The sequence below is a fragment of the Neophocaena asiaeorientalis genome, unplaced genomic scaffold (assembly GCF_003031525.2).
Source record: "Neophocaena asiaeorientalis asiaeorientalis breed wild unplaced genomic scaffold, Neophocaena_asiaeorientalis_V1.1 scaffold46, whole genome shotgun sequence".
Taxonomy (NCBI): domain Eukaryota; kingdom Metazoa; phylum Chordata; class Mammalia; order Artiodactyla; family Phocoenidae; genus Neophocaena; species Neophocaena asiaeorientalis.
The window spans coordinates 4,070,532-4,097,930 of NW_020175393.1; the positions used below are offsets into that span (position 1 = coordinate 4,070,532).

The 27,399-nt window shown below is 39.1% G+C and overlaps 1 protein-coding gene across 2 annotated transcripts in view; it reads right to left on the reverse strand.

Moving 5' to 3' along the window:
• The window catches only part of STK38 (serine/threonine kinase 38), a 43,031-nt gene that overhangs the window by 14,259 nt on the left and 1,373 nt on the right, over positions 1-27,399 (reverse strand). The window contains exons 2-7 of one of the 2 annotated variants that reach the window (XM_024765875.1): positions 23,764-23,896; positions 11,829-11,880; positions 10,788-10,910; positions 8,979-9,062; positions 4,981-5,104; positions 2,605-2,759 (exon numbers count right to left, since the gene is read on the reverse strand). In XM_024765875.1, the coding sequence (XP_024621643.1) occupies positions 2,605-2,759; positions 4,981-5,104; positions 8,979-9,062; positions 10,788-10,910; positions 11,829-11,880; positions 23,764-23,894 (669 nt within the window). In that variant the 5' untranslated portion in view covers positions 23,895-23,896. Of the gene's footprint in view, positions 1-2,604; positions 2,760-4,980; positions 5,105-8,978; positions 9,063-10,787; positions 10,911-11,828; positions 11,881-23,763; positions 23,900-27,399 lie in introns of both variants that reach the window. The other variant, XM_024765876.1, reaches the window with a different exon arrangement.

The window sequence follows — 27,399 nt, forward strand, 5'->3', positions numbered from 1 at the left end:
TGTTAAACTACCAGCTTTGGGCCTGCTAACCTAGTATCTTCCTTTAAGACTTGCAAATAACCTGTTCTGCAAGCCAAGGAAGTGTTTTATAGTTCTCATAATTACATGATTTACCTGGACACCTCCAAGAAAAAGTGTCTTAAAAAGCAGTGCCAGGGCTTCCCTGGTGGCGCAGAGGTTAAGAATCTGCCTGCCAATGCCAGGGACATGGGTTCGAGCCCTGGTCCGGGAAGATCCCACATGCTGCAGAGCAACTAAGCCCATGCGCCACAGCTAATGAGCCTGTGCTCTAGAGCCCGCAAGCCACAACTACTGAGCCCATGCACCACATCTACTGAAGCCCATGCTCCACAATAAGAGAAGCCACCACAATGAGAAACCCACGCACCACAACAAAGAGTAGCCCCCACTCGCCACAACTAGAGAAAGCCTGCGCACAGCAACGAAGACCCAACGCAGTCAAAAATAAATAAATAAAATAAATAAATTTATTTTTTAAAAAAAGCAGTGCCTAGAGCAAATGCTATTCAAACCTAAATTTTCAGAGAACTCTGTAGCTCTTCTGAGTATACAGGAGGAACTCAAAATGTCTACATTTTCCCTTCTATAATCTATATGGCTAAACACATATATGAGCTCTCCTCTACAAGTCTGGGCTAGCATATGGTAGAGAGCATGTCTGCACCAAACAGGGTTCCCAAATCCACCTCAGCTAGACTGAGTCCCCAAGCTCTTGGCCTTCAGTATGTTTGCTGACCTTGAACACAGACTACGGCCTACAACTAAGCGAGAACTAAGGCACCTGGGGTACAGGACCAAGGCATCTGAACCCAAGACCACACAAAGTAGGGCTACTGCTTTATTAAAAATATATCTAGGACTTCCCTGATGGCGCAGTGGTTAAGAATCCGCCTACCAATGCAAGGGAAACGGGTTTGATCCGTTCGGTCCGGGAAGATCCCACATGCGGTGTAGCAACTAAGTCCGAGAGCTACAACTACTGAGCCCACACACTGCAACTACTGAAGCCCGCGCGCCTAGAGCCCGTGCTCCACAACAAGAGAAGCCACCGCAATGAGAAGCCCACGCACCGCAACGAAGAATAGCCCCCACTCACTGCCACTAGAGAAAGCTCACATGCAGCAATGAAGATCCCAGGGAGCCAAAAATAAATTGATTAAAAAAAAATAAAACCCTTCTATCAGGCACAGTTTAAAAAATATATATATATGTATCTGAACTTAAGGACAGAAAAATAATTTCATATACATTAACATTTTAAAAGCAGAATACCAAGCTATTTACTTTTACGATGCTAACTAACTGTACATAAACTGACACAAACAGAAAAGGTACTGAAGCTATTTTACTAAAATAGTGGTGATCTTTGAACGATAACATTATAGGTATTTTTCTTCTTTATAGCTCTCTGTATTGTTCAAACTTTCCACTACGTATATACATTATTCTTAAAATAAAGAAAAAAACTATTAACTAGAAGAAATTATCTGACAAACCTCCTACCCTCTTTAAACAGAAAGATTAAGGTTTTCAAAGAAAGTAGACCAAAACTTCAGATTTTTCAAAGACTGTTATCAAAAGACAGTAAGAGAGGGCTTCCCTGGTGGCGCAGTGGTTGAGAGTCCATCTGCCGATGCAGGGGACACGGGTTCGTGTCCCAGTCCGGGAAGATCCCACATGCCGCGGAGCAGCTGGGCCCATGAGCCATGGCCGCTGAGCCTGCGCGTCCGGAGCCTGTGCTCCGCAACGGGCGAGGCCACAACAGTGAGAGGCCCGCGTAACACACAAAAAAAAAAAAAAAAAAAAAAAAAAAAAAAAAAAGACAGTAAGAAAGAAAACTACCCTAGGAGTTAAATTTACTTTCCTACTTAAAAGAAAAATTCAGTCTAGACAACAATTCCATGTACCAGAACACAACAACCTAGAATTTTAGAGCTGGAAGAGACTTTGGAGCTTCTCTGGATCAATATATTCACTTTATAGAAGAACTTGCCAAGGAGCATCCAACAATTTAGCAGCACAGGGATTTTCTTCTGATTTGCTGTGAGTTTGAGAATCAGGCAACTAACCTCATTTGCATGTCTAAAGATGACTACAAAGACGCCATCACAGAGACTGAGTAGGACTCTGCCTTAAGCAGAGGGCACAGGTTTTGGAACCTGAACTTTGTGGCAGATTATTGTTGCTGTCGCCTTCCTTCCTGGTTCTTGGCCGGGATCCTCAACAGATGAGGTTGCCCAACAAAAGGGTTCTCGATAAGTGATGCATTAGTATAGTTAATTATATGCTAAGAGAAGATGACTATCTTTGGCTTTATTACAAAATAACTTAAATCAATTTTATTCTTCATCATTTTCCAAAATGTTCTTTATCTTTATGAGGAACTGTTCAGTCAAATTATGGAATTCATAAGCCTTTCAGAGAAAGTAAGTAACAGCAAACTTACCTGTAAGAAAAAGAAAAAAATGTACCGGATAGCTCACAGCTCCCCTACTGTGATTACTGCAAGCCACACAGGTGTTAAAGCAGAGGCTGCTCAGACAGGTAAAGACACGCTGGTCAGGCTGCTACTCCCCACAGTACCTTGCTGTCCAGGAGAAGGTTGTCTGGTTTGATGTCTCTGTGGATGAATCCGAGTTGGTGGATGGAGTCTATGGCTAATACTGTCTCTGCTGCATAAAACTGAGTCTCCTCTTCTGTCAGTGTGTCTTTCTTCATCAGCAGGGTCATCATGTCCCCTGGGAAAACAAGATACAAAGTACACACACACACACACAAAACAACACACGAATAAATGCCAGTTTTCAATGTGTCTCCCTTATCTGCCAATGTAAGGCGGTGCTAAACAGGCCTCTGCTCTGTCCCAGAGATTACCCACTACGGGCGGAAATGCCCAATAAGAGCAGAAATGCTAAGCAGTTTCTAACACTTACAAGGTAAAATTCACAGCCAGGGATTCCACAACACTTTCACCTAAGCTAACTGATGCTGACCCCTGAGCTGTGATTTCCCTTTTACTTTGGAGAGAGAAAGGAAATTCCTCTCACACTAAAATAAATAAATAAGTAGACAGATAAATAAATTTGCTTAAGATAATTTTTTGGACTGGGGGAAAAGCTACTTTACTTTATACTTTGCACAAATATCTGCAAATTCTCTCTACCTAGAACCAAATGGCATTTCCACATAGGCTGTACTGCCATTATCAGAGAGAGGCTGAAATGCCAAACAACAAAAATGTAAAAATGCTGGGAGGTTGAGAACAAGCTCTCCAATGTTTATTCACAAAACACTAGAACATAAAAAAAAAGGTGGGATTTATGTAGCAAAGTGTTACTCAACAAAAGCTAAATATGAACTGAAAATGCTACAGACTAGGATGTGTAATAGCTGCCTCCCAAAAGTACACGGTGAACACGTCCCTATATCAGTTGGGTTTTTTCTCCAGTGCTTTATTGTAGGTACTTAAATATACACCAAAATGCTTTATGCAACTTTTACAACACAACATCAGTATTTTAGCAGTTAAAAGGTAAACTTAGTTTTCTGCAAAGTCAAAATTTAATTATTTCTGCTTAATACCATCAACATAAAATGGTGAAAAAAAGATTCTGATCCTAACTCAACAGTCAGACAAAAGGAAAGCAAAGGAAATATGAATAAGCAGTTTAAAGCTAAAAGAAACAGGAAATATTCAGTTTAGATCGCATAGGAAGACATTTATATTAGAAAACAGGGAAAAGAGATAGAAACCTCTGATTTTAATAGAGCGCCGTGCTGCTTTTTAAATTTAATTTATAACTTTGAGGGAATTTTTGTATTCTTGGAGAAAAGTGGATATTTTACCCTTGGGCAAAAATTAAGCCATTTATTAAAATGCTCCTTTTTGCCCCAAAACTTGAAAAACATGATTGCCTTATCACTCCTGGCAGCCAGGCATTCAATCTGGAGGCACATCAGAGACTCAGGCTAGCTCTAAGTTATCTGTGAGGCCTTAGCGCTGTGGCCCCACCTGTGTGGGCCTTGCCCAGATGATCAGAGCGCTCAGGCCAGGCAGTCTATGGCTCTGCAGGCCAGCTCCACCAGGTGCAAAGGGCAGGGTCCAGGAGACAAGAGTCTATAGAAGATGGTGCAGGTAAGGTTTGAGGAGACACATGTCAAGGGGCTGGCCGGTTACTGAACTGGTTCTTACTCCCGTTTATCGACTGGTATCTAAATGTTAAAAAGTTTCTCCTCTTTCTATCAGATAGATTCTTTTCTAGCCTTCATCAGTTGTTAATAAAAAGTTATTGATGACCCTAAATCTAAACTAAAGGTTGTCACAAGATCAAATATTACACCACAATTATATTAGTTTTGCTATAGAAGCAAAAAAGAAAGTTTTCTTTCTTTCCTACCAGTGTGCTCACAGTTTGTCTGCTCACTGGGAAACAGACTGTGTTCCCCAGAACAGATGCATGCTCTGTTCTGGGTGTACTTTGGAGCTGTCTCAGAAGATGCACATGCCGAGTTACATAAAACTTGAAATCTCAGAAATGAGAAACTGATTGTGGCTACTAATACAGGTAACGAGAAATTCACTTCTTATAAGTTATAGAAAAAAAGTTGAAGCAAAGAATGTAACAGCTTCAATTCTGTCACTGGGGTAACTAATTATACATGATTCCACTGACAGGAGGGCAGGCAAAGCCCCTAGTTTATTCCTATATTTAGAAAGAAAAAGAAAAGAAAGAAATATCCATCTGAAATTATGAGAATGAAGGAGAAGGTTACTTTTATGGCCCTAAAGCTGTAGAAAGGCACCCCAGCACAGACAGGTTACTGACCTCCTTACAGACCTAAAAAGATACAGAAAGCAACTTTGTGAGCATGATTAAAAGTAGAAAAGAGGGTTAATTGATGTGATAGAGAAACCACAAAACAAAAAGGAAAAATGACCTTTCATCGTCAAGTAATTACCTCCAGGCAGGAACTCCATGATTAGGTAGAGGTTTAGCTTATCCTGAAAACTATAGAACATTTTCACAACCCACAAACTGTCTGCCTCCACTAGAATGTCACGCTCCGCACGAATGTGGCCAACCTGGAGGTACACGCATTTGATTAATGACAAGCCTTGCTCTGCTTTATTAGACTGTATATTTGTTTAAACAATTTAAAGACTGTTTTGAGTATTAAACTGTGATGATATAAAAGATCTAATTTTATGCTTAGGCAAACCTACTAACTCAAAATTGACAACATTTGACTTGAAGGTATTCAGTGATGAAAACTTGAGTGATGAAAGGCTTAAAAAATGGCAAAATCAATGGCTTGAATGCAAAGGGAAACTTTAACAGTGCTATAAATGGAACCTTTGATTAGTTAAAATTACCATCCTTTTGCATATCTTTTTGTCCTAATAATCCTTTTTGATAGAAACAAGTCCCCAAGATGAGACTCTCTAAACACATCCTCCCTCAGGTCTTCAATGACATCTGCAAAGACAATGCCCTGTTGACAATTCCAGAATACTCTGATGCCACAACATTCAGTTCACTGCTGTGCACACAGGATGTGCTCGATCAGTTCTTACTGAACTTAAATATAAGAACACCTAAGAAAAGTTGTAGATTCAAATTTATGACCTTGCCGTTTTCTATTTTTACTGAAATATCTAGCTAGGAAGACCAAGTTGCCAAACGTTTGGGAGAATTAATTTATTATTATCAAGTTTACCTTATCTACTTTAAGCATATAATAGTAATCAAAACACTGCTGCATATTATCAAGTCCCACCCCCTCTCCTCTTATGTAAGCATCACAAGATGCAAAACTGGGTTGAATCAGGTCTAAATTTATTAAGACCCAGTCCAATCCTTGAATAGAGGTTTTGACCTTAACATATGTTCCAGGGCTGGACCTCCTAGAATATGTTCAGAGGTAAAGATATACCAAGTTCACAAACCGGCACTTCTATTGGCAAACTCAGCCCATGGTTTTTGTTTTGAGACAATGTGCTGTATGCTTGTTTGTTTTACTGGGATGTCTTTACCAAAGACACAGATCCCAGCCCTCTCTCCTGTCTTACACCTAACCTGCCTCATTCTTCCATGCTAACTCCCACAGGCCTAAAAGTATTTGAGTTTTCAGTTTCTACCAAAATTGTTCTTTAGGAAATTTTTAAATAAATTCAATGTCTTAAAACAGGGGTCCCCAGTACCCATCTGCAGCCTGTTAGGAACCGGGCCGCACAGCAGTAGGCGAGCAAGTGAAGCTTCATCTGCTGCTCCCCATCACTCCCCATCGCTTGCATCACCACCTGAAACATCCCACCTCCCCCCGCCAGTCCGTGGAAAGATTGTCTGCCATGAAACCGGTCCCTGGTGCCAAAAAGGGTGGGGACCGCTGTCTTAGAAAATTTACGTTTTTACATCTCTACTTATGGTATGAGGGTGGGAAAAATGGAAGAGGATAAGGGTGATAAGGAACAGTGCTATAAAATCATGAAGAAGCCAAGTAATGCTTTGAAGAAATGCTCATGCCAAAAATGCATTGCTAAAATGCAGACCTGGCTATGACCCAGTCAATTACTACACGAAGACCATACACGGCAGCATTCACCCACCTCTGCTTCCCTTGTCTCCTGTTAAGGCCTCTACCTACTGTAGGGATGTATGGAAAAGAACAGACACTACCACTGCCGCTTGTCACTCGCCTTAGAGGGCAGGATGGTGACTGCAACATTCTCAGTTTGTCACAGGGAAAGCTACAGGTACTGTGACCACACCCTGCCCTTCTCTTCTGGGGCTGAGACAGCAGCTAAGAACCTCAAGGTCTAGGGGTGGAGTCAGGTGATTTTAGGGTAGGGGTGGGAAGAGCCAGAGGTGCAACTCACACCAGAGGTTCCCTTTCCCCTGTTCCATAAATATTGAATGGGGTGGGGGAATCACATGCTAGCTGCTACCCTGGGCACTAGGAAAGCAGAGATGAAAGTCAGTCTTTGGTTCCATCCTAACACTATACTGGCATCACAACTGGAGGTTTTCATTTTGCACTGGAAGAGAAACATGAAGAGACTAGCTACATGCTGGTCTCTTATCCTTTAAAATTTATTTTCCAGGTAGCAGAAATTTCCACCTTGTGGGACAGAACAACAACCTGAACTCTCAGTGGGTAGCTGTAATTCCTGCTCAGTTTTGTAAGAGCAAGCAAAAAGTTTTCCTCTGGATAAGCCACCTATACCTACAAAAAGTTAGGCTCTGAATCTATACTTTGTCAGCCCCACCCAGAAGTGATGGATTTGCCCCACAAAGCTGCTGCATGCTTCCTCAAGACGGCTGACCCAGGTAGAGTCTGTGGCCAGAAACTTTAATTGGACCACACTGAGATCAAACTTAAAGAGCTGAGTCCATCAGCAAGGTGAGCTACTAATTTAAGTTAATGCATCATTTAAAAATCTTAATTTTAAACATTAAAATTTTTAACAGAACAGACATGTCCTTTATTTTCATGTAGAAAATTTTTAGAAACTGATTTTGAAGAAGGTACAGTACTTGAGCAAATGTTTTTACACAATATGTTTGGATCATCCTGTTACCACTTCTGTTACCTCTGGCACATGCTATGAAGGATTAATAAGTCAAACTCATGATGTGTACTTCTCTTTACGATTTTATTCTGAACAGTAATCACTTGATAAAGGAAGATTTTGAGTCTTGCTTAAAACTATAGGAAATAGATCTTGTAAAAATAGAATTTACTTGTGAAATACAAAATATACTGACTAATCAATACAGCCTTACATTTTCCTTTTCAAGATTAACTAAAACTCTTTCAGTGCCTACACCCATATCACACACTAATTTTTAGATATAAATTAATAGGGCTAGTGTGCATTTTGAATAAGGTTGGTGTTAGCATAAACTATACTGTCTGAAGATATACTGCCAGGGTATTTGATACTCTCGACCAAAATTCCTGGGAGTCTAAAGCTTCTGGGTAATATCGGAAAATTAAAGAGAAAATTAAAATCCCAAATTTTGAGCTGGCGCTTAAATGAAGGGCAGAGAATCCTTGGTGATTACACCTCCTCTAGAGCAGCAGGAAGGACTGGGTGTGGGGCTGGTCTCCATCCCGGCTCTTAGGCTCTGTATCCAGAGGTCTCATTTCCATGGGGTGTCTCTGCCCTCCTGTAGCAATTGGTATTCTACAGGATATTTGCAGGTGTCACCCATTACAATCTGTTCTTAAGCAACCTGCTAAATTAAATTAGATTTATGGAAAGTCTGCATTTTCATTTTTAATGTGTTGTCCAATATTTAAAATCTTAGTTATTCTACATGAAGTACTTAATGCATCTTATAAATCTATTTGCAAAGTCGGTTTGAGGTTTTAGAAAGTATCCTAATCATTAAAGGAGAATCTGCATTGCTCTGCCTTTTGCATTATATTTTTTCAAATGCATTCCAAAAGAAGACTGGTCTTAGGTAGTGATGAGCCACTGAGAAGACCCAACTTTGGTTTGCATGTACAGAATGAAGCAATGTAAGACACATTTTAGATCGCAAATTCTAAATTCTAATTGCTAAGCCTCAGTTCCAAGGTGTATATACAACTTCTATCTCTCAGCATTCAGTAAGGAACATGCTACCACAGTAAGAAAGACCTCAAAAAAAGGCTCCTGATGACAAGGACAGCTTGTGATCAACTGGGAGACACAAATATCAGATATTTCTCTAGTAGGTTTTCAACTTTAAAAAGTCTGCACATAATGTAGAGGCATTATTTGTACTTTTAAAATACATGTAACTCCTTCTTTTGGGGAGAAAGAAAAGTAATATTACATGTATATACATACATGACAGGGCTAAAGAAAACTAAAATAGGAATATACACTTCAATTAAGCAAAAAGAACAGTTCTAGAAGACAAAAATTCACAAGCTAACTAAAATCACTGCTTCAATTGTGCTCTTACCTGTTCTTTTTCAAGCATATCTGCTTTACGGAGTATTTTCATTGCATACACATGCCCTGTATCTTTCTTCTGAACAAGCCGCACCTAAAAGTTATAAAGAAATGCCAAAAGTTCACAATGCCAAGCTAATGCTTTCATGTGTTATAGGAAGTAATATTTAAACTGGAAAAGTACTGTAATTTTTATATAAGCAACTAGCAATAACAAAGCAGAAGAAAATGCTTTTCCATGTTCCAAAATGGATATATTACACACAGTGAAGTCAGTGCTGGAAACATACTCAAATATCTCCACACCTGAACAGCTCTGGCTCCCTAGCTGAACAAATCAATCTAATTTTAAACCCTCACTGTGGGAATTCCCTGGCGATCCAGTGGTTAAGACTCGGGGCTTTCATTGCAAAGGGATTTCACTTGCAAAGGGCCCGGGTTCAAACCCTGGTCGGGGAACTAAGATCCCGAAAGCCACGTGGCATGGCCAAAAAGAAAAAAACAAACCCTCACTCTGGAACTTAAGGACTCATTAAACCCATGGCACATGTCAAGCAGTCAGCTCAGAAAACCTAAGGAAATGATTACAACAATGTTTAAAACAATAGCAAAAGCTCAGGTATAGAAAAAAAAATGCCTGAAAGCATTATTAATAGGATAATAGCATAATTAGGGAAATAATAGCATTAATAGCATAATCAGGGAAGTAGGGTTTTCTGCAGTTCTCCTTTCTCTTTTCTATTTTGAATTTTTTTTTAGCGAGAACAGATAATTCATGATGAAAAGAAAATAAATGGTCTGCAAACCCAAACAAAATTTCTTGGAAATTTCCTAAACATCCTCCCCCTCTTCCCCCAAGATATGTATGCTTTCTTCTCCCTGCACCATTCCTTATGTTCTCTTCGAGTCCCACGTCCCCTCCTCACTGAACAGAGAGCTCTTTCAGAGGTGGTGGTCCTGTACCTTTCCCTCTCTCAAGGGGCCAACAGGGATTCTGAACAATGAGGGATCAATTTATCTTTCACCTGTGCCTTTGAATATGTACTCACATTTCCCCTAGGTACTGGTTTTTAATACTATGCTGCTCCTTTTATACAATGATAATGAAACTAACACATCAGTAGGTCATCCACTTTGGGCATTTTCCATGAATGGAGATGATCTTGCATGGGCTCATTCAAACCCTCCCCAACAGACTGCTCTTGTGACCAAGCAGGATGCACATGCAAGACCAGCTGGGACAAAGCTGCAAATGCTTTCACTCTATACCACCACTTACATAGCTTATTTCTATAAATTCTGTCACCTAGGGCCATCTTTTTAGAGCTGTACCAATCTGGCGGGAAGAAATAAAGGGTGGAGATATGCTGTGAGTTTGCTCCCGGAGAGGCAGTGTAATGCGAAAAGCAAGACTTTCAAGATCAGGAAGACCTAGGCCCCGCTTCTGGTACCACTGCTCAATGGTTATGTGATGCTGGAACATTACATATCCCCTCGGAGTCTTAATCACATTGTGTATAAAATGAGTTACTGTCATGATTATAGGAGAAAAGCACTCAGTAAATAATAAATATTGATTTCTTTCTACCTTTCAACTCTCCCTTTAGATCAATACTTAAAGCATCAACATCATCTCTGGAAGAGCAGAGAACAACCAGAGGGGAAGAAAGAGAAGACAGAACACTTAAGATGTGGGGCTGGCATGCTTGACCCACGCACTCCATACATCCGTTATATCAAGAATCATGAGCTCATGGTGTTAGAAGCTTTGAAGTTCTGTGGTATTCCTGTATTTGACAAGTCGCTGTGGTTTTTTTACCTCACCAAATGCTCCTCTGCCTATTACTTTTAAGGACTCAAAATCTTCCAATCCAAGTCTTGTTCTCTTCAAACGAAGAAACTCTGTTTCCTTCCGAGCATGTGCTGATCTCCTGAGTCGTTTCTAATGTTTAAATAAAGAGGGAGAGAGGTGGGAAGGGGAGGAGTTGGAACTCTGAAACTCTGCAACAAAGTCGTATTTGTGGTTTAACCCACCTGCAAAGCAGGGCCACACCAGACTAAGCATCATCTGTTCACACATGAAAGCACCACAGAATGACCCTTACGAGATCACTCCTCCCTTCCCAGGCCTTCAGATACAATAACCAAGCCATACTGAACAGACGGTGCCTCCTCTGAGGGCTGACTAACCTACGTCAACAATTGACTTTTCTAAAGCTTCTAATGAAGGAAGGATAAACAACCAACATTTTCCTTTAACCCTCCTTATATAAAAGTGTGGTTTTTAAATTTCCCTCTGGATTTTCTTTACACATTGTGGTTCATTTTATGCATTAACTTTCTACTGTTCCTACAAGTCTTGGGTATTTTTCACCATTTTCCTGGGTTCTATGATTCATTCCTCTTTTTGAAAGCATTTTCCACTGTCATTTCAGTTCCTTACATGGTTTCGAGTTAACTATATTTTCTGCCACATCTGTGGGCATTGGAGGGAAGGGCTGATTTGAGAGAGATTTTGCCTTGACAAAGATTTTAGAAATTTGCCCCACTTCTATGGAGCCTTTTCAGTGAATTAAAAATGCTATAATTTGCTTTTTTTTAATTTTATTTCATCTCTTTTCTTGGAGTTCTAAAGCTAATTAATTTATTACAACAGAGCCTAGAGAAGTCATCCTTTCCTGGTACTTAATAATTAACTTCTCCCTCTGCATGAGTACCTAAATCCAGAAGCACACCAGCCCTCATAATTTCCTGTTATTGAGTCAAAACCACTCCCCTGTGCACCAAGGCTAACAACTTGCTGGATAAGATATTATTTGCCATGCTGGGTTTCAAGGAAAATTTTTTCAATATTAATTACCTCTTCATCTTTTAGGCCTTCTTCTTCCATCACTTTTTCTAACTTCTTTTGTCTAAAAATAAATAAAGACATATGAAATAACATTTGAATGATAACTTTCCGTTATCTATATGCAAACAATTTTTTTTACTGATAAAAACAGGTAAATCTCAAAATGCTTCAATAAAACAACAAATTACAATTATTAAGACAAATAAAAAGATTCTCACCCTTTGTAAGTTCTACATTTTGACAAAAATTGTATGTTAATGCAACAAGAATATTATTTCAAAATGAAAAGTTCTCTTTTTTTTTGGGTAACATTTCCTCCTTAACAAACCACAAACAGCTGGTGTTTGATAACCTCTTCTATCAGGGTGTTTCTCTCCTTGTCCCTGACTGAAATCTACTTCCTTTACTTTCAAATCTTCCTCCTCCTCCCTGCCACAAACAAAGAGTAATAACAACAAAGGTAAACACAGAATTTGGAGATTCAAGGGGGGGGGGAAATGTTCAAAAAAGGTTACTGGCACTGCTGTTAAATCTTAAGACCCAAAGCCGCATGGCACGGCCAAAACAAAAAACAAAACAAAAAAACAAAAATCTTAAGACTCTAAATCCTTGGAGTACTAAACTTTAGAAACTGCATCCAAGAATGTTTTTGATCTATATTCTCATACTGATTTGATAAAACTAAAAGAAACTAGTAAAACTTCCTTACAACCAATTCCACACAACTTTTATTCTTTGGCATAATAAATGAAAGCACATGGGCTGGAATCTCCTCTATCACTTATCAGCATTCCAGACAACAGGCAAGCTGAGCAGAGCAGGGAAGAAGCACAAGGTACACGAAGCAACAGCCTGTGGTCTAGCGCAGCTGAGGCACACACAACTTGCAATGCCACACTAAGAAGGTTGGCTCTTAGTCTGTAGACCTCAGAGCTATCAGAGGCTTGTGCACAAAGGAGTGGTGTGATGAGGTTTCTATTTCAGAGTGGCAGCCCGAAGTAATGAGCTGATGGACTGGCAGGGAAAGCAACTGACAAAGACGGAGGCAAACTGGAAGCTATCGTGAGTCCGACGGACAATAAATACCTGGAACTAGGGCTGGAAACCTAGAATGAAGTGAACAGAGCTACTGCAAAGATAACAAACTGGGAGAAGGAGTCAAGGGAACAGTCTTAGAATTTCTTGTGTGGGAGGATAATGATGCCACTAACCAAGACAGGAAGCACAGAGAGAGGAACATGGGAAGATAATGAGTTTTATTTTAGTCAATGAGTATTTATTGCTATAATAGTATTTAGTTAAAATGAATATTTTTATTTAATTATATTTAACTACTGTTAGAAATCATATTACAGTACAAATCCACAGGCTGAGATGATAAACAAGAATTTGTGTCCAAACTCCCAGGAAGTGAAAAGATCTACTCTGACCGTGACGGGAAGAAGAAAGCATCTGCATGGCTCCCAGTCTGCTCACTTTTCTTCTAGTTCCCAGAATATTTTGGGATATGCATCTATGTGTGCATATGTATTGGAGGGAGAAGGCTGTACTATTGGCAATTTCAGGAGGGAAAATTATTCCATTTCCATGGTTAAATAGTTGAAGTAGGGAAGAATAAGAAGAGTCAATGCATGGCAAGAACTGTAAGAACTCAACCATGGTCAGCTCCTTTTGTGCCTTGAGTATCAAACACCATCATACTTTCTGACTATATATTCTTTGAATGACCACACCAGACTGTGACAGCAGTCCAATGTGCTATCACACAATGTGTGTCACAGAGACAGCCCAAATTTTAAAACTAAACTGGACAGTATTCTACAGCTCTGTTGCAAGTGTAATTAAACTGGTCTCAGTAGATAACCTGCCTGAGTAAAGTTAACAGAATCAACACCTTGAACACAATCAGATTCTTTTCTTCTTTTTGGCCGCGCCACGTGACTTACGAGATGTGAGATCTTAGTCCCCTGACCAGGGATTGAACCCAGGGCCTCAGACAGTGAGAGCTCCGAGTTCTAACCACTGGACTGTTAGGGAATTCCCCTCAGATTCTTTCATTAGAGAAAGTACACAGAAAAAGCCTCTATCATGCAAAATTATCCATGGTAATGATTTATTGGGACCAAGCAACAAAGATCTTGAAGACGCAAAAATGGCAAACACAGTGACGTCTTACAAAAGGCTTACAAGTGACATCCTCTGTAAGACAATACCAAGGAATTACTAACTTGGTTAGACTCACGTTGGCATTGTGATGACAAGAAAATGGCCATATTTTTGGAGATGCATACTGAAGTACGTAGGATTGAAATGACAGATGTTTGAAATTTGCTTTAAAACACAATAGCAAGAAAGAATAAAATGGAATAAATGAAACAAATTTAGCAAAGTCTTGATAATTACTGAATCTGAGGGATGACTATATGGGGGCTCATTGTATTAGTCTTTCTACGCGTGTTTTTAAAAATGCCCACAATGATTAAGAAAGGCAGGCCCCTCCACCACATGTCTCTCTGGTCGCAGGGCCCCGCTAGCTAACACTCCAGCCTTTGATGAGGGCTCTTCAGCTCAAGTCCAGTGTTCCAAACCAGAACCCTGGGAGGGAGAGGCACTTTCACACACAGAGGCCACACCCAACCCCACCCAGCAAGGCTTCCGCGAGTGAGCTCCATTTATTATCATGTGAGACCATTTCCCATGTGAGATGGTAAGTTCTTTTGAAGGCAGGGACCACATCTGAATCCTCCTTCTCCACTAAGAATAATGCTTTGTACACAGCAACTTTTTAAGATGTATGTTGCTAAATTAAAAAAAAGAAAGAAAGAAAGAAAAAAGGTCGGAACATGTCACAATGTACACACACATTCATAACTACCTCTTTTAATTAGCCCCCTTCACTACACCTAATTTAGACTCGCCTTCAAGCACAGCTTGATTCAGAGGCAGCAGGGATGGGAGGAAAAGGCTAGTCCACTCTACAAGCAAGTTGAGTAGACAATATTTCTAATTTCTGCTGATGACACACTTAAAATAATCAGGAAAAATGGTATAGAAATAAACAGTGGGCATCTCCATGATCAAAATTGAATTCTCAAGAAATACCCTAAAAATGATTACACAAAATTTTAAAAATCTCAACAAATTACTTTTGTTTGACTGATATCTAGTCAGTGGATATCATTAGATAAGTCTAGACTTAACCATTTCTGGGGCCCAAATAAAACTGACACTTGCTCACTAGTAATAATCACACATTGCAACTCAGTATCAGATCAGACTAAAAGCAAACAGTTAGGAAAACCTGGGTAAGAATATGGAAGAGAAGTAGCAGAAAATGCTGGTTCTCAGAGGGTAAAATGCAGGATAGTTCTTATTTGATTTAGGGGGAGAGCATACAATTATTGCCTATTAAATTAGGCTTTTATGGCTTTAATTAATCCACCAAAATAGTATTCATAAAGAACAGAAACAACACAGAATATTGTAAAAAGAAATGCCAGCTGCCTCAGTTTTGATTTCAAACTGCTCAAATTATCCAAACCATTAATTTTCTATGAACAACTAGGCAATTATCAACACCTATCTCTCTTATGTGTACCTAGGATCACATAAGAGAACAGGAGAATTGCTGTTCCTGGAGAAGCTTACCACAGAGGCCACTACTGAAGGCAAAACACATTAAAAAAAGAATATGAACTTGCACAACTGAAGGGATTCAGTTTACCATCTATAAGTAGCTTTAGTAAGCATTCTGCAACACTGTACAATGGGCACTAGACTCAAGGAATTTAACTGTGTTGAAACCAATATGTAGAACTTACTGTAGTGTTTCTATGAAATAGCCCAATGTTCTCATATTCTACCTTTATACAGAAAACAATTTGCAAATGATTTTTTTCTTCTGCCTTTAGGCTTTGGTCTCATTTCCCCTGCAGTAAATCCTTTGTTCAAATATAACCCAGTGTTCTACTACAAATGCAACAGCACAAAAGTTGCATATAAGTGGGAGAAATACTAGAGATTTTAAAGGCAACAAGACAAGGCATATACGAACAAAATAAAATTTTGTATTACAACATAATCTCTTTTATTAGTCCTCAAATTTACTAGCCTAATACCTATTATTTCAAACTGCTCATCATATATTAGCCATATACCCATAATAAAATGTTTCTTTACCATCAATTGTCTCATATCATTAAAACTCTGCTTATTTATCAAGGTTCTATGACTTTTCCCCCATAACATCAAAACACTTGAAACTCCATTTCTGACAGTTCTAATTTTAGTTTACTTACTACTGTGGAAGCACCTGACAATCACTGTTTTTTTCTTTTTTTGTTAATTTTTGATACAATTTCTAAAGCTTAAAATCCATTTACAGTTATTACAAAATATTGGCTATATTCCCCATGTTGTACGATATATCCTTGTAGCCTATCTTACACCCAATAGTTCATACCTCCCACTCCCCTCCCCAAACTGCCCCCCCTTACTGGTAACCACTGGTTTGTTCTCTATATCTGTGAGTCTGCTTTTTTTTTTTTTGGTAATTTTATTTATTTTGGGCTGCATTGGGTCTTCGTTGTGGCGTGCGGGCTTTCTCTAGTTGTGGCGAGTGGGGGCTGCTCTTTGTTGTGCTGCGCGGGCTTCTCATTGTGGTGGCTTCTCCTTGTTGTGGAGCACGGGCTCTAGGCGCATGGGCTTCAGTAGTTGTGGCACGTGGGCTCAGTAGTTGTGGTGCACAGGCTTAGTTGCTCTGTGGCATGTGGGATCTTCTCGGACAAGGGATCGAACCTGGGTCCCCTGCATTGGCAGGTGGATTCTTAACCACTGTGCCAGGGAAGTCCTCTTTTTTTGTTATATTCACTGGTTTGTGGTAGTTTTTAGATTCCACATATAAATGATATCATACAGTATTTTTCTTTCTCTGACTTATTTCATTTAGCATAATGCCTTCCAAGTCCATCCATGTTGCTGCAAATGGCAAAATTTCACACCTGTTTATGCCTGAGTAGTATTCCATTCTGTGTGTATGTATATATGTACATAAACAGCATCTTCTTCATCCATTCATCTGTTGATGGACAATTAGGTTGCTTCCCTATCTTGACAATTGTAAATAATGCTGCCATGAACACTGGGGTGCATTTATCTTCTCAAATTAGTGACTTTGGGTTTTTTTTCAGATATATACCCAGGAGTAGAACTGCTGGGTCATATGGTAGCTCTATTTTTAGCTTTTTGAGAAACCTGCATACTGTTTTCCACAGTGGCTGCATCAATTTACATTCCCACAGACAGCGTATGATGGTTCCCTTTGCTCCACATCTTCAACATTTGTCACTTGTATTCTTTTTGATGATAGCCATTCTGCCAGGTGTGAGGTGATATCTCACTGTGTTTTTTTTTTTTTTAAATAGGGAACCTCACTGTGGTTTTGATTTCCATTTTTCTGATGATTAGCTATGCTGAGCATCTTTTCATGTGCCTGTTGGCCATCTGCATTTCCTCTTTCAGGTGTCTGTTCTGTTCTTCTGCCCATTTTCTTTTTTTTTTTTTTTTTTGCGGTATGCGGGCCTCTCACTGTTGTGGCCTCTCCTGTTGCGGAGCACAGGCTCCGGACGCGCAGGCTCAGTGGCCATGGCTCACAGGCCCAGCTGCTCCACGGCATGTGGGATCTTCCCGGACCGGGGCACGAACCTGTGTCCCCTGCATCGGCAGGCAGACTCTCAACCACTGCGCCACCAAGGAAGCCCTTCTGCCCATTTTTTAATTGTGTTGTTTGATTTTTTGATGTTGAATTATATGAGTTGTTTATATACTGTTTTTCTTTTTTAATTTTCTAGGGGTGATAAAACCTGAAATAAAATAGTCTTATCAAATTGTATCAACAAACTCAAGAACAAGTATCAACTCATGTCCAAAAAAGAGGGCACTAGAGAAATGCAAAAAATACAATGAGATACCACCTCACAACAGTCAGAATGGCCATCATCAAAAAATCTACAAACAATAAATGCTGGAGAGGTTGTGGAGAAAACAGAACCCTCCTACATCGCTGGGGGAATGTAAATTGGTACAACCATTATGAAGAACGGTATGGAGGTTCCTTAAAAAACTAAATATAGAACTACCATATGATCCAGCAATCCCACTCCTAGGCATATATCCAGAGAAAACCATAATTCGAAAAGATACATGCACCCCAATGTTCACTGCAGCACTATTTACAATAGCCAAGACATGGAAGCAACCTAAATCTCCATCGATAGAGGAATGGATAAAGAAGATGAGGTATATAAATATACAATGGAATATTACTCAGCCATAAAAAAATAATAATGCCATTTGCAGCAACAAGGATGGACCTGGAGATTATCATGCTAAGTAAAGTCAGTCAGAGAAAGACAAACATCATATGGTTATCACTTACATGTGGTATCTAATTTTAAAAATGATACAAATGAACTTATTTACAAAAACAGAAATGGACTCACAGATCTTGAAATCAAACTTATGGTTACCAAAGGGGATACGTGGGGGGAAGTGAAAAATCAGGAGATTGGGATTAACATATACACGCTACTATATATAAAATAGATAACTAACAAGCATCTACTGTATAGCATAGGGAACTCTACTCAATATTCTGTAATAACTTATATGGGAAAAGAATCAGAAGAAGAATGGATATATATATACGTATAACTAATTCACTCTGCTGTACACCTGAAACTAACATAGCATTGTAAATCAACCATACTCCAATAAAAATTTTTAAAAATAAAAAACAGAACGCAACAAAAAAAGAGGGCGCTAGGGCTTCCCTGGTGGCGCAGTTGTTGAGAGTCCACCTGCTGATACAGGGTACACAGGTTCGTGCCTCGGTCCGGGAAGATTCCACATGCCACGGAGCGGCTGGGCCCGTGAGCCTATGGCCTCTGAGCCTGCGCGTCCGGAGCCTGTGCTCCGCAACGGGAGAGGAGGCCACAACAGTGAGAGGCCCGCATACCTCAAAAATAAATAAATAAAATTTTTTTAAAAAGAGGGCGCTAAAAAGATTAACAAGGAAATACTAATTCTTAAAAGTTCAAAGTATCTACTGTTTTTTTTAAATGAAAAATAATGGTGATTTGATAACAAAAATTACAAAAACATTCTAATCCTCTTAAATGTCTAACATTCTCTTTTTACTGTGCTTTGATTAATTTGGTCTTCAAGAAAAGAAAAACCATGAAAGCTTTTGAAAGGTCTTTCCATCTTGAGAATCCAAAACAAAAAAAGCACTGAGTTCAACCAATTTTTGGGGTGCAATCTTAGTGTAAATCAAAATACAACACTTACTAACAAAGTAAATAAAACCATGTATCATCTTGTTCCTGGAGAATGTGATACATATCAATGATGCACCACAGGGCAGAGCCAGTAGGATTAAAAACCAACTGACTGGGCTTCCCTGGTGGCACAGTGGTTAGAATCCGCCTGCCAATGCAGGGGACGCGGGTTCGAGCCCTGGTACTGGAAGATCCCACATGCCGCAGAGCAACGAAGCCCATGAGCCACAACTACTGAGCCTACGCTCTAGAGCCCGTGTGCCACAACTACTGAGCCTGCGAGCCACAACTACTGAAGCCCACGCGCCTAGAGCCTGTGCTCTGCAACAAGAGAACCCACTGCAATAAGAAGCCCGCGCACCACAAAGAAGAGTAGCCCCTGCTTGCCACGACTAGAGAAAGCCCACGCGCAGCAACGAAGACCCAACGCAGCCAAAATAATGACTATTATCAAATAAGACAAGTAACTTAATCAGAACTCATAAGCATTTGCTTTGTAACTACAATTCCAGAAGCTCTGATTTCAAGAGAGTGGCTGTATTTGAAAATAACCATCTCCAACAGGTTTCACATGCCTAGAGATAAGAGTGTGCAAATTTATTTTTGAATTCCCCATGATCCTAACAAAGAGCACTGTACAGGCTCTTGTTTGTCCCAGTGAACAACAGCTAGCCACCACCAGGTATAAAGTATCTTGCTATTCCGCATACAGAGCTGCATATTTAAGGTCAAGTCATATATCCCATTTAAATTATGATCTACACCCTCCTGCAGAAAGCTGTTGCAAATAAATCCTTATCCAAACATTAGCACACTGAATCCAGCAACACAGAAAGAGAATAATGCATTATGACCAAGAGTTTACCCCGGGAATGGGAACGGAAGGTTAGTTTAACATTCAAAAATCAGTCCATGTAATTCACCACAGTGAGAGAATAAAGGAGAAAAAACAGTATGATCATTTCAAAGATGCAGAAAAAGCATTTGACAAAATTCAACATCCACTCATGATAAAAACTCTCAGTCTCATAGGAACATAAGGAAACTTCCCCAACCTATGAAGAGCATCTTTGAAAAAGCTACATTAACATCACAACAGTGAAATAGTGCTTTCCCACTTAAATCAGGAACAAAAGATGTCTACTCCCACCACTTACATTCAACATTGTACCTGAAATCCTAGCCAATGTAAAAAGGCAAGAAAAAGAAAGAAAAGTTGTACAGATTGGAAAGGAAGGCACAAAACTCCCTATTTGGCTATGACATGATTGTTCACATAAAAAATCCTAAGGAATCTACAAAAAAGCTACTAGAATAAGTAAATTAGCAAGTCACAGGGTATAAGGTCAATATACAAAATTCAGTTACAGTTCTATATGCTAGCAGCAAACAAGTGGAACATGAAATTTTAAATATCCACTTACAATAGCATCCACTTACAATAGCATCAAAAAACTCCAAAAATACTAGGAATAGACAAACAAAAGACATGAAAAACCTCCACCCTAAAACTACAAAATACTGCTGAGAAAAATTAAAGACCTAACAAAATGGAGAGATAAGCCTCAGAAGATTCAATATTAAGATGTCAACTCTCCCTCAAACTGATCTACAGATTCAATACAATTATAACCATAATTCCATCAGGCTTTTCTGTAGAAACTGACAAGCTAATTCTAAAATTTATATGGAAATTCAAAGAACCTAGAATATCCAAAGCAATCTCAAAAAAAAACAGGAACAACAAAGTTGAGGACTTACAGTTTCTGACTTCAAAACTTACCACAAAGTTACCGTAATAAGAAAATCTGATACTGGCATAGGGACAGACAAATAAATCAATGAAACAGAATAAAGAGCCCAGACACAGGTACACAATTACACAGTACTTGATTTTCAAAAGTGCCAAAGCAATCTAATGGGGAAAAGAAAATCTTTGCAACAAATAGTGCTAAAATAACTGGATATCCATAAGGAAAATAAATAAATAAATCTCAAACCCCACCTCATACCATACACACTTATTAACTCAAGATGGATCATATAAATGTAAAAACTAAATCTATAAAACTTCCAGAAGAAAACATAAGAGAATATCTTCATGACTTAGGGGTAGGCAAAGGTTTCTTAGAGGTCACAGAATGCAATAACTACAAAAGAAAAAAATGCCAAATTAGATGAACAGGAAAGCACAGACTGGGAAACCTTTGCAAAACACAGCTACGACAAAGGACCAGTATCTAAGATATATAAGGAACTCCTAAAACTCAATGGTCAAAAAATTTGAACACTTCACAAAGGAAAATACACAAATGGTCAAAAAAAGCACATAAAGAAAAATGTTCAATATCATTGTCAGAGAAATGCAAATTAAAACAATGAGGGACTCCCCTGGTGGCACAGTGGTTAAGAATCCGCCTGCCAATGCAGGGGACCCAGGTCCCACACACCGCGGAGCAACTAAGCCCCTGCACCACAGCTGCTGAGCCTGCGCTCTGGAGCCCGCACGCCTCAACTAGAGAAGCCACCGCACTGAGAGGCCCATGCACCGCAACGAAGGGTGGCCCCCGCTCGCCACAACTGGAGAAAGCCAGTGCCCAGCAATGAAGACCCAACACAGCCAAAAGTAAATACATTTATTTTTTAAAAAAAAGAGGAAGAGTTTAAAAATAAAACAACAATGAAATGCCACTAAGCATCCACAAGAATAGTTAAAGTTAAAAGACTGACAACACAAATGTTAAAAAATACATATAAAGCAACTAGAACTCTCATACACTGTTGGTAATATTTTAGAAAAAGGTCTAGCAGTTTCTTATAAAACTAAACATATACCTATGTATGTTTACAAACCAGCCATTCCACTCCTAAATATTAACCTAAGAACTGAAAACAAATGTTCACAAAGAGATCTGTACACAAATATTCAGAGAAACTTATTCAAAACAGCCCAAAACTTTAAAATGCCCAGATTTTTATCAACAAAAGAATATATAAACAAACTATGGTAGTCATAAAAGAGAAATGGTACTCAGCAATATAAAGGAACAAACTATGCACACAAAAGCAACATGGATGAACCTTGAAAACATTAGGCTGAGTGCAAGATGCCTTATTCAAAAGAATCCATTATACATGTCCCATTTGTATGGAATAGACAATATTAATCTATGGTAGAAACAAAATCACAACAGTGGCCTGGGGTTGAAGGAGAATCTCCAGGGATGAACTTTCTGGGATGATGGTAATATTCTATGTCTTGATAGGGGTTTAAGTTATACAGGTGTATGTATTTGTCAAAACTCCGAAACATACCCTTAAGGTGGTGCATTTCATTGTATGCAGATTTTCCACTCTCTTAAAATATATATAGAAAACTCCATTTGTTATACAAGCAGAAATATTCAAAAGTAAAACATATAGACATCTGCAGCATACTTTGAAGTACAAGCAAAAAGTTAAGATGAATTAATGAATGGATAAAGGAATGGATAGATCGATATGTGATAAAACAACAGATAATAGTAGAATCTATATGATGTCTGGGTATTCACTGTATAATTCTTTCAACTTTTCTGTACTTTTGAATATTTTCATAATAAAATATTGGGAAAAAAATTTTAATTATGAGTTACTACATGGATAGTGCACACTAGATCAGTAACAATAGTTACTACTGTAATAGGGAAGAACTTTTTGTATTCTATTACAAGTTAATCACTAAAGGGATGTTGCCTATAAGCTTAAATTATACATAAATGCCCATCTCTGGGAACCCAGGTAATGAGCATTAAGCTAAAATACCTTTGTTTAGTTCACAGGAAACATCCTGACCAGGCCCACCTGTGAATGAATGACTGCAGGGAGGAAGAAATGAACACAACGCCTCCGGAGAATGATTGGAACCAGGAAATGTTTGACTTTACTCCCTTCCCTTTTAATACAAAAGGAGCCTCAGGCAAGATGGTTCTTTAGGGGCAAACCACCTTCTCGGTTTGCTGGCTTTCTGAATAAAGTCGCTATTTCTTGCCCTCAACAGCTCATCTCTCAATTTATTGGCCTGTTGTGCAGCGAACAGTATGAGATTGGACTCGGTAATGCTACAACCCCATTAACTATGTGATTACTGTGTGAAGCACTTTGGTGGGTACTCACATATGTTTTATCTAATCCCCACAGCAATCCTGCAAGGCAAGTAGTAGTATCCCCATTTTCCAGATGGGACAGCTGATACACAGGAAGACTAAGAACTTGTTCCAACCTCATACAGCTACTAAATGGTAAAGGCAGGATTCTAAACCCAGATCTGGCTCCATAAGGTTTGCTCTTTCCATTACATCACACTGCCTTCACAATGAACTCTAATGTTTTGGCCCAATTAATTTTTTTATACTACCATGAAATTTTATGTTATTGACTAGTATCAGAAATAAGTGGGTTAATAGCAAGGGCTTTGGAAATCAGTGACACTGTCACTCCACTGTACTCGAATAGGCTGTAACACGGCTGCTGCTATTCTTGTCTCCTTTCAACCATATTATGAATGTGATTTATGATACTAGATATGGATGCCAAAACCATGACACAATTTTCTCAAAATTCTTTACCTCATTTCTCGTTCTTCATGTTGAGCGATAAGGTTGCTATAAAAATTCTCCAGTGTCACTTTGGTCATTGTCACCCTTTCCTTTGTGTGATTACTCATGGCGGAGCAAGGTGTTGAGCCTGTCATTGCCATGGCTGCTAGAAACAAAAAAAAAAAAGAGGTATTAGTTTTGGAGTTAGAATCCACCAATTATGCACTCTCTTACCCTACTGGTAGGAATGTAAATTGACCCAAGTTTTCTGGAGGACAAACAATATATAACAAAAAACAGACAAACATAATACTTGGTGAAAATAAGTATACATTAATGCTTTTTGACCCGGAAATATCATCCCTAGGTATAAGGCCTACAGAAACTGTCACACAGGCTCTTAAGGGAACATGCACAAGGATGTGCATTACAGAGGATGTTCTCTATGCCATCACCTGTGTTATGAGAAGTTGGAGGCAATTCAGTAAGCAAATCATAAATAAAATGTTGTGGATGCATACAAAGAAATAACATACAACAGTCAGAAGCCAATCTACCTGTATCTAAAAGCAAAATGAATATATCTTTAAAGCAGTGTTGCATTTTTTAAAAAGAAGAGAACAAGGTTACAATACCAGATACATATATTAAGAATATATAACATAGATAGTACAATTCTTTGCCATCCAGGAATCTACCTTGAAGAAATCAAAGACCCATAAGGATTCATACACAAGGGGATTCAATGCAGCATTGTAATGACAAAGAAAAACTAGAAGTAACTTGAATAACCAACAACAGAACTGATTAAATTATGCAAAAGTCCTACAATGAAATTAATATGCAGACAATTAAAATATGCTCAGGGATTCCCTGGTGGCGCAGTGGTTGAGAGTTCGCCTGATGACGCAGGGGACAGGGGTTTGTGCCCCAGTCCGGGAGGATCCCACATGCCGCAGAGCAGTTCGGCCCGTGAGCCATGGCCGCTGAGCCTGCGCTCTGCAACGGGAGAGGCCACAACAGTGAGAGGCCCGCGTACAGCAAAAAAAAAAAAAAAAAAGCTCAAATGTTTAATGTCAGGGAAAATATTTCCAGTCTAAGTGAAGAATAGGTTAAAAAACAGAATGTATACCATTTTATGTGTTTACTGTATATGCACAGAATTATTAGAAATATATATCAAAATGTTATAGTGGCCTGACTCTAGGCAGTGAGAATAGATTTTATTCTTGTTTTCCACATTTTCTTCAATGAGTGTGTACTATTACCATTAAGTTACCAAGAACTTTTAAATTTACAATTTCTATAGTTTAAAAAAATCTATGACTAAAATCTTCATCTATAGGTATATATGTACTGTGACATGGCTTATGGTTATTTGATAGACGTTTACCATCTAGTTGAATTGACAAGTTAAAACAAAGACCTATGATGGAAACAATATTACAAAAGAAAAAACCTGAATCATAATTTCAGTGATGGAAGATATCTTAAAAACAAGAGACCCTAACCTCAGTTTTACATATTTGAAAACTGATACCAACAAGGTTTAAATAGCTTACAGAACTTTTTTCCCCACCTAAATTTAAATCTCATTTGCCCTAAATATTTTTTGCCAACCTACATTGTAACACCTCGCCAAACTGTTCACCAACCTTGACTTGCTCCAGCATTGGCAATAATGCTCAATATTTTATCCTTATCATGCCTTCCTCCTACAGGACCTGCTTCTATATGAAGCTGAGTAAAAATCAGGAGGGGCCAAGGGCCATTTTCAAGGACTTTTTTTTTTTTTTTTGCAGTATGCGGGCCTCTCACTGTTGTGGCCTCTCCTGTTGCGGAGCACAGGCTCCGGACGCGCAGGCTCAGCAGCCATGGCTCAGGGGCCCAGCCGCTCCGCGGCATGTGGGCTCTTCCCGGACCGGGGCACGAACCCGTGTCCCCTGCATCGGCAGGCGGACTCTCAACCACTGCGCCACCAGGGAAGCCCTTCAAGGACTTTTAAATTGTTTTGTAGATTAAACTTAGGCTTTTAAGGAATGTGCAAACACTTATTATTACTAAGAAAATAGGCTTAACACTAAGCAATTTTATAAAAAGATACTCAGGGAAAATCACAAAGAATACTGTCGTCAGAGAAAAAAGATTCAAAATCAAGGCTCTACTTCAAAGTCAAACATTTTGATTCATGATGTGCCAATATGATCAGTAATCACAAATTCAAGATATTGAACTCATCTCTACCTTACTATAAAATGTTACTTTTTATGGGAAAGTTTCTGCTAACACCAAAGCAAACTCAAATGTTTTTAGGCTATCAGTGGAATTTTTTTTAAAACCTCTGTTTGGTTTATGAAGCTTGGGTGTGGTTCCTTATTTGTCAGCCTGTACCCCCTCCACCCACAATGAAAACCACATGTACTTTAAGTTTGGTGAAGAAATTTTAAAAGCAGATTTAAAAACAAGTCTGAAGCGAGACAGCCCTTAGTACTCCTCCTTTGTCAGAAAATTTCTGGAGAATGTCTCTGTTTCTTTCTCTCTCTCTCTCTCTCTCTCTATATATATATATTTTTTTTTTTTTTTTTTACATTTTAACAAATGAAATTATTTCCACATAAAAATACAACTAGAGAGTGTTTAAGACAAACAGTGCCTTCCATATAATAGGCAATTAGTAAACGTAAGTTGAGCAAGTTAATGATTTTCAGGTGTCAACAAAGGTAAAGAACAAAATTACATGTACATTGACGGGTATATAAAATCTGAGGCACAAACATTTTGACCCATTTAAGTCACTACCATGACTTCCTAGCCTTTGTAAAAGATCAAAAGATTAAGTGCACTCAAAGAAACTCATATAGCAGGCCAACAATGTTCTAGCTGAATGGTTTCCAACCTTCATACAGTCTCTGATGTAATGGCAAAGGTTGCACTGTCCTTCCCTTTGATGATTCTTCAAACCTCCTCCCCCTCCTCTTCATCCGCTCATAAAAGGGTTAGCCTAATTCTAATAACCTTTCATCAAAAGTTACAATTTCAGGTTTCCCTGGTAGCGCAGTGGTGAGAGTCCGCCTGCCAATGCAGGGGACACGGGTTCGTGCCCCGGCCTGGGAATATCCCACGTGCTGCGGAGCAGCTGGGCCCGTGAGCCATGGCCGCTGAGCCTGCGCGTCCGGAGCCTGTGCTCTGCAACGGGAGAGACCACAACAGTGAGCGGCCCGCGTACCGCAAAAAAAAAAAAAAAAAAAAAAAAAAGTTACAATTACTAGTGCCCTACAGCAATTTATAGGTTTTGTGGGCCAACCAAGTACTTTACAGGGCTTTGCCTAAAGGTTTTGACAATTCAAGCCTTCTTGCCCTGACCTATAGGCCACTGGAGGCCTTTGCCCTATTTGTTTCATTCTCCAACTCAGAATTAAGAAATAACAGGTACGTAAGAAATTCTTAAAAGTTAAAAAAAAATTAACAAAAGAATGTGATCCTCATAAGTCAGGGCAAACGTTGAAAGGAGATCATATGAAAACTACTGTTATATTCAATCTGGATAGTTACGCATGATTAACTGATTGACTTTAAAATGGTACCCTGTTAACTCCATAAATACCCCCTTTTCTCACCAAAGTTCTTTATTTCTTTGTGACTGACAACCCAATATTTGGACAATTC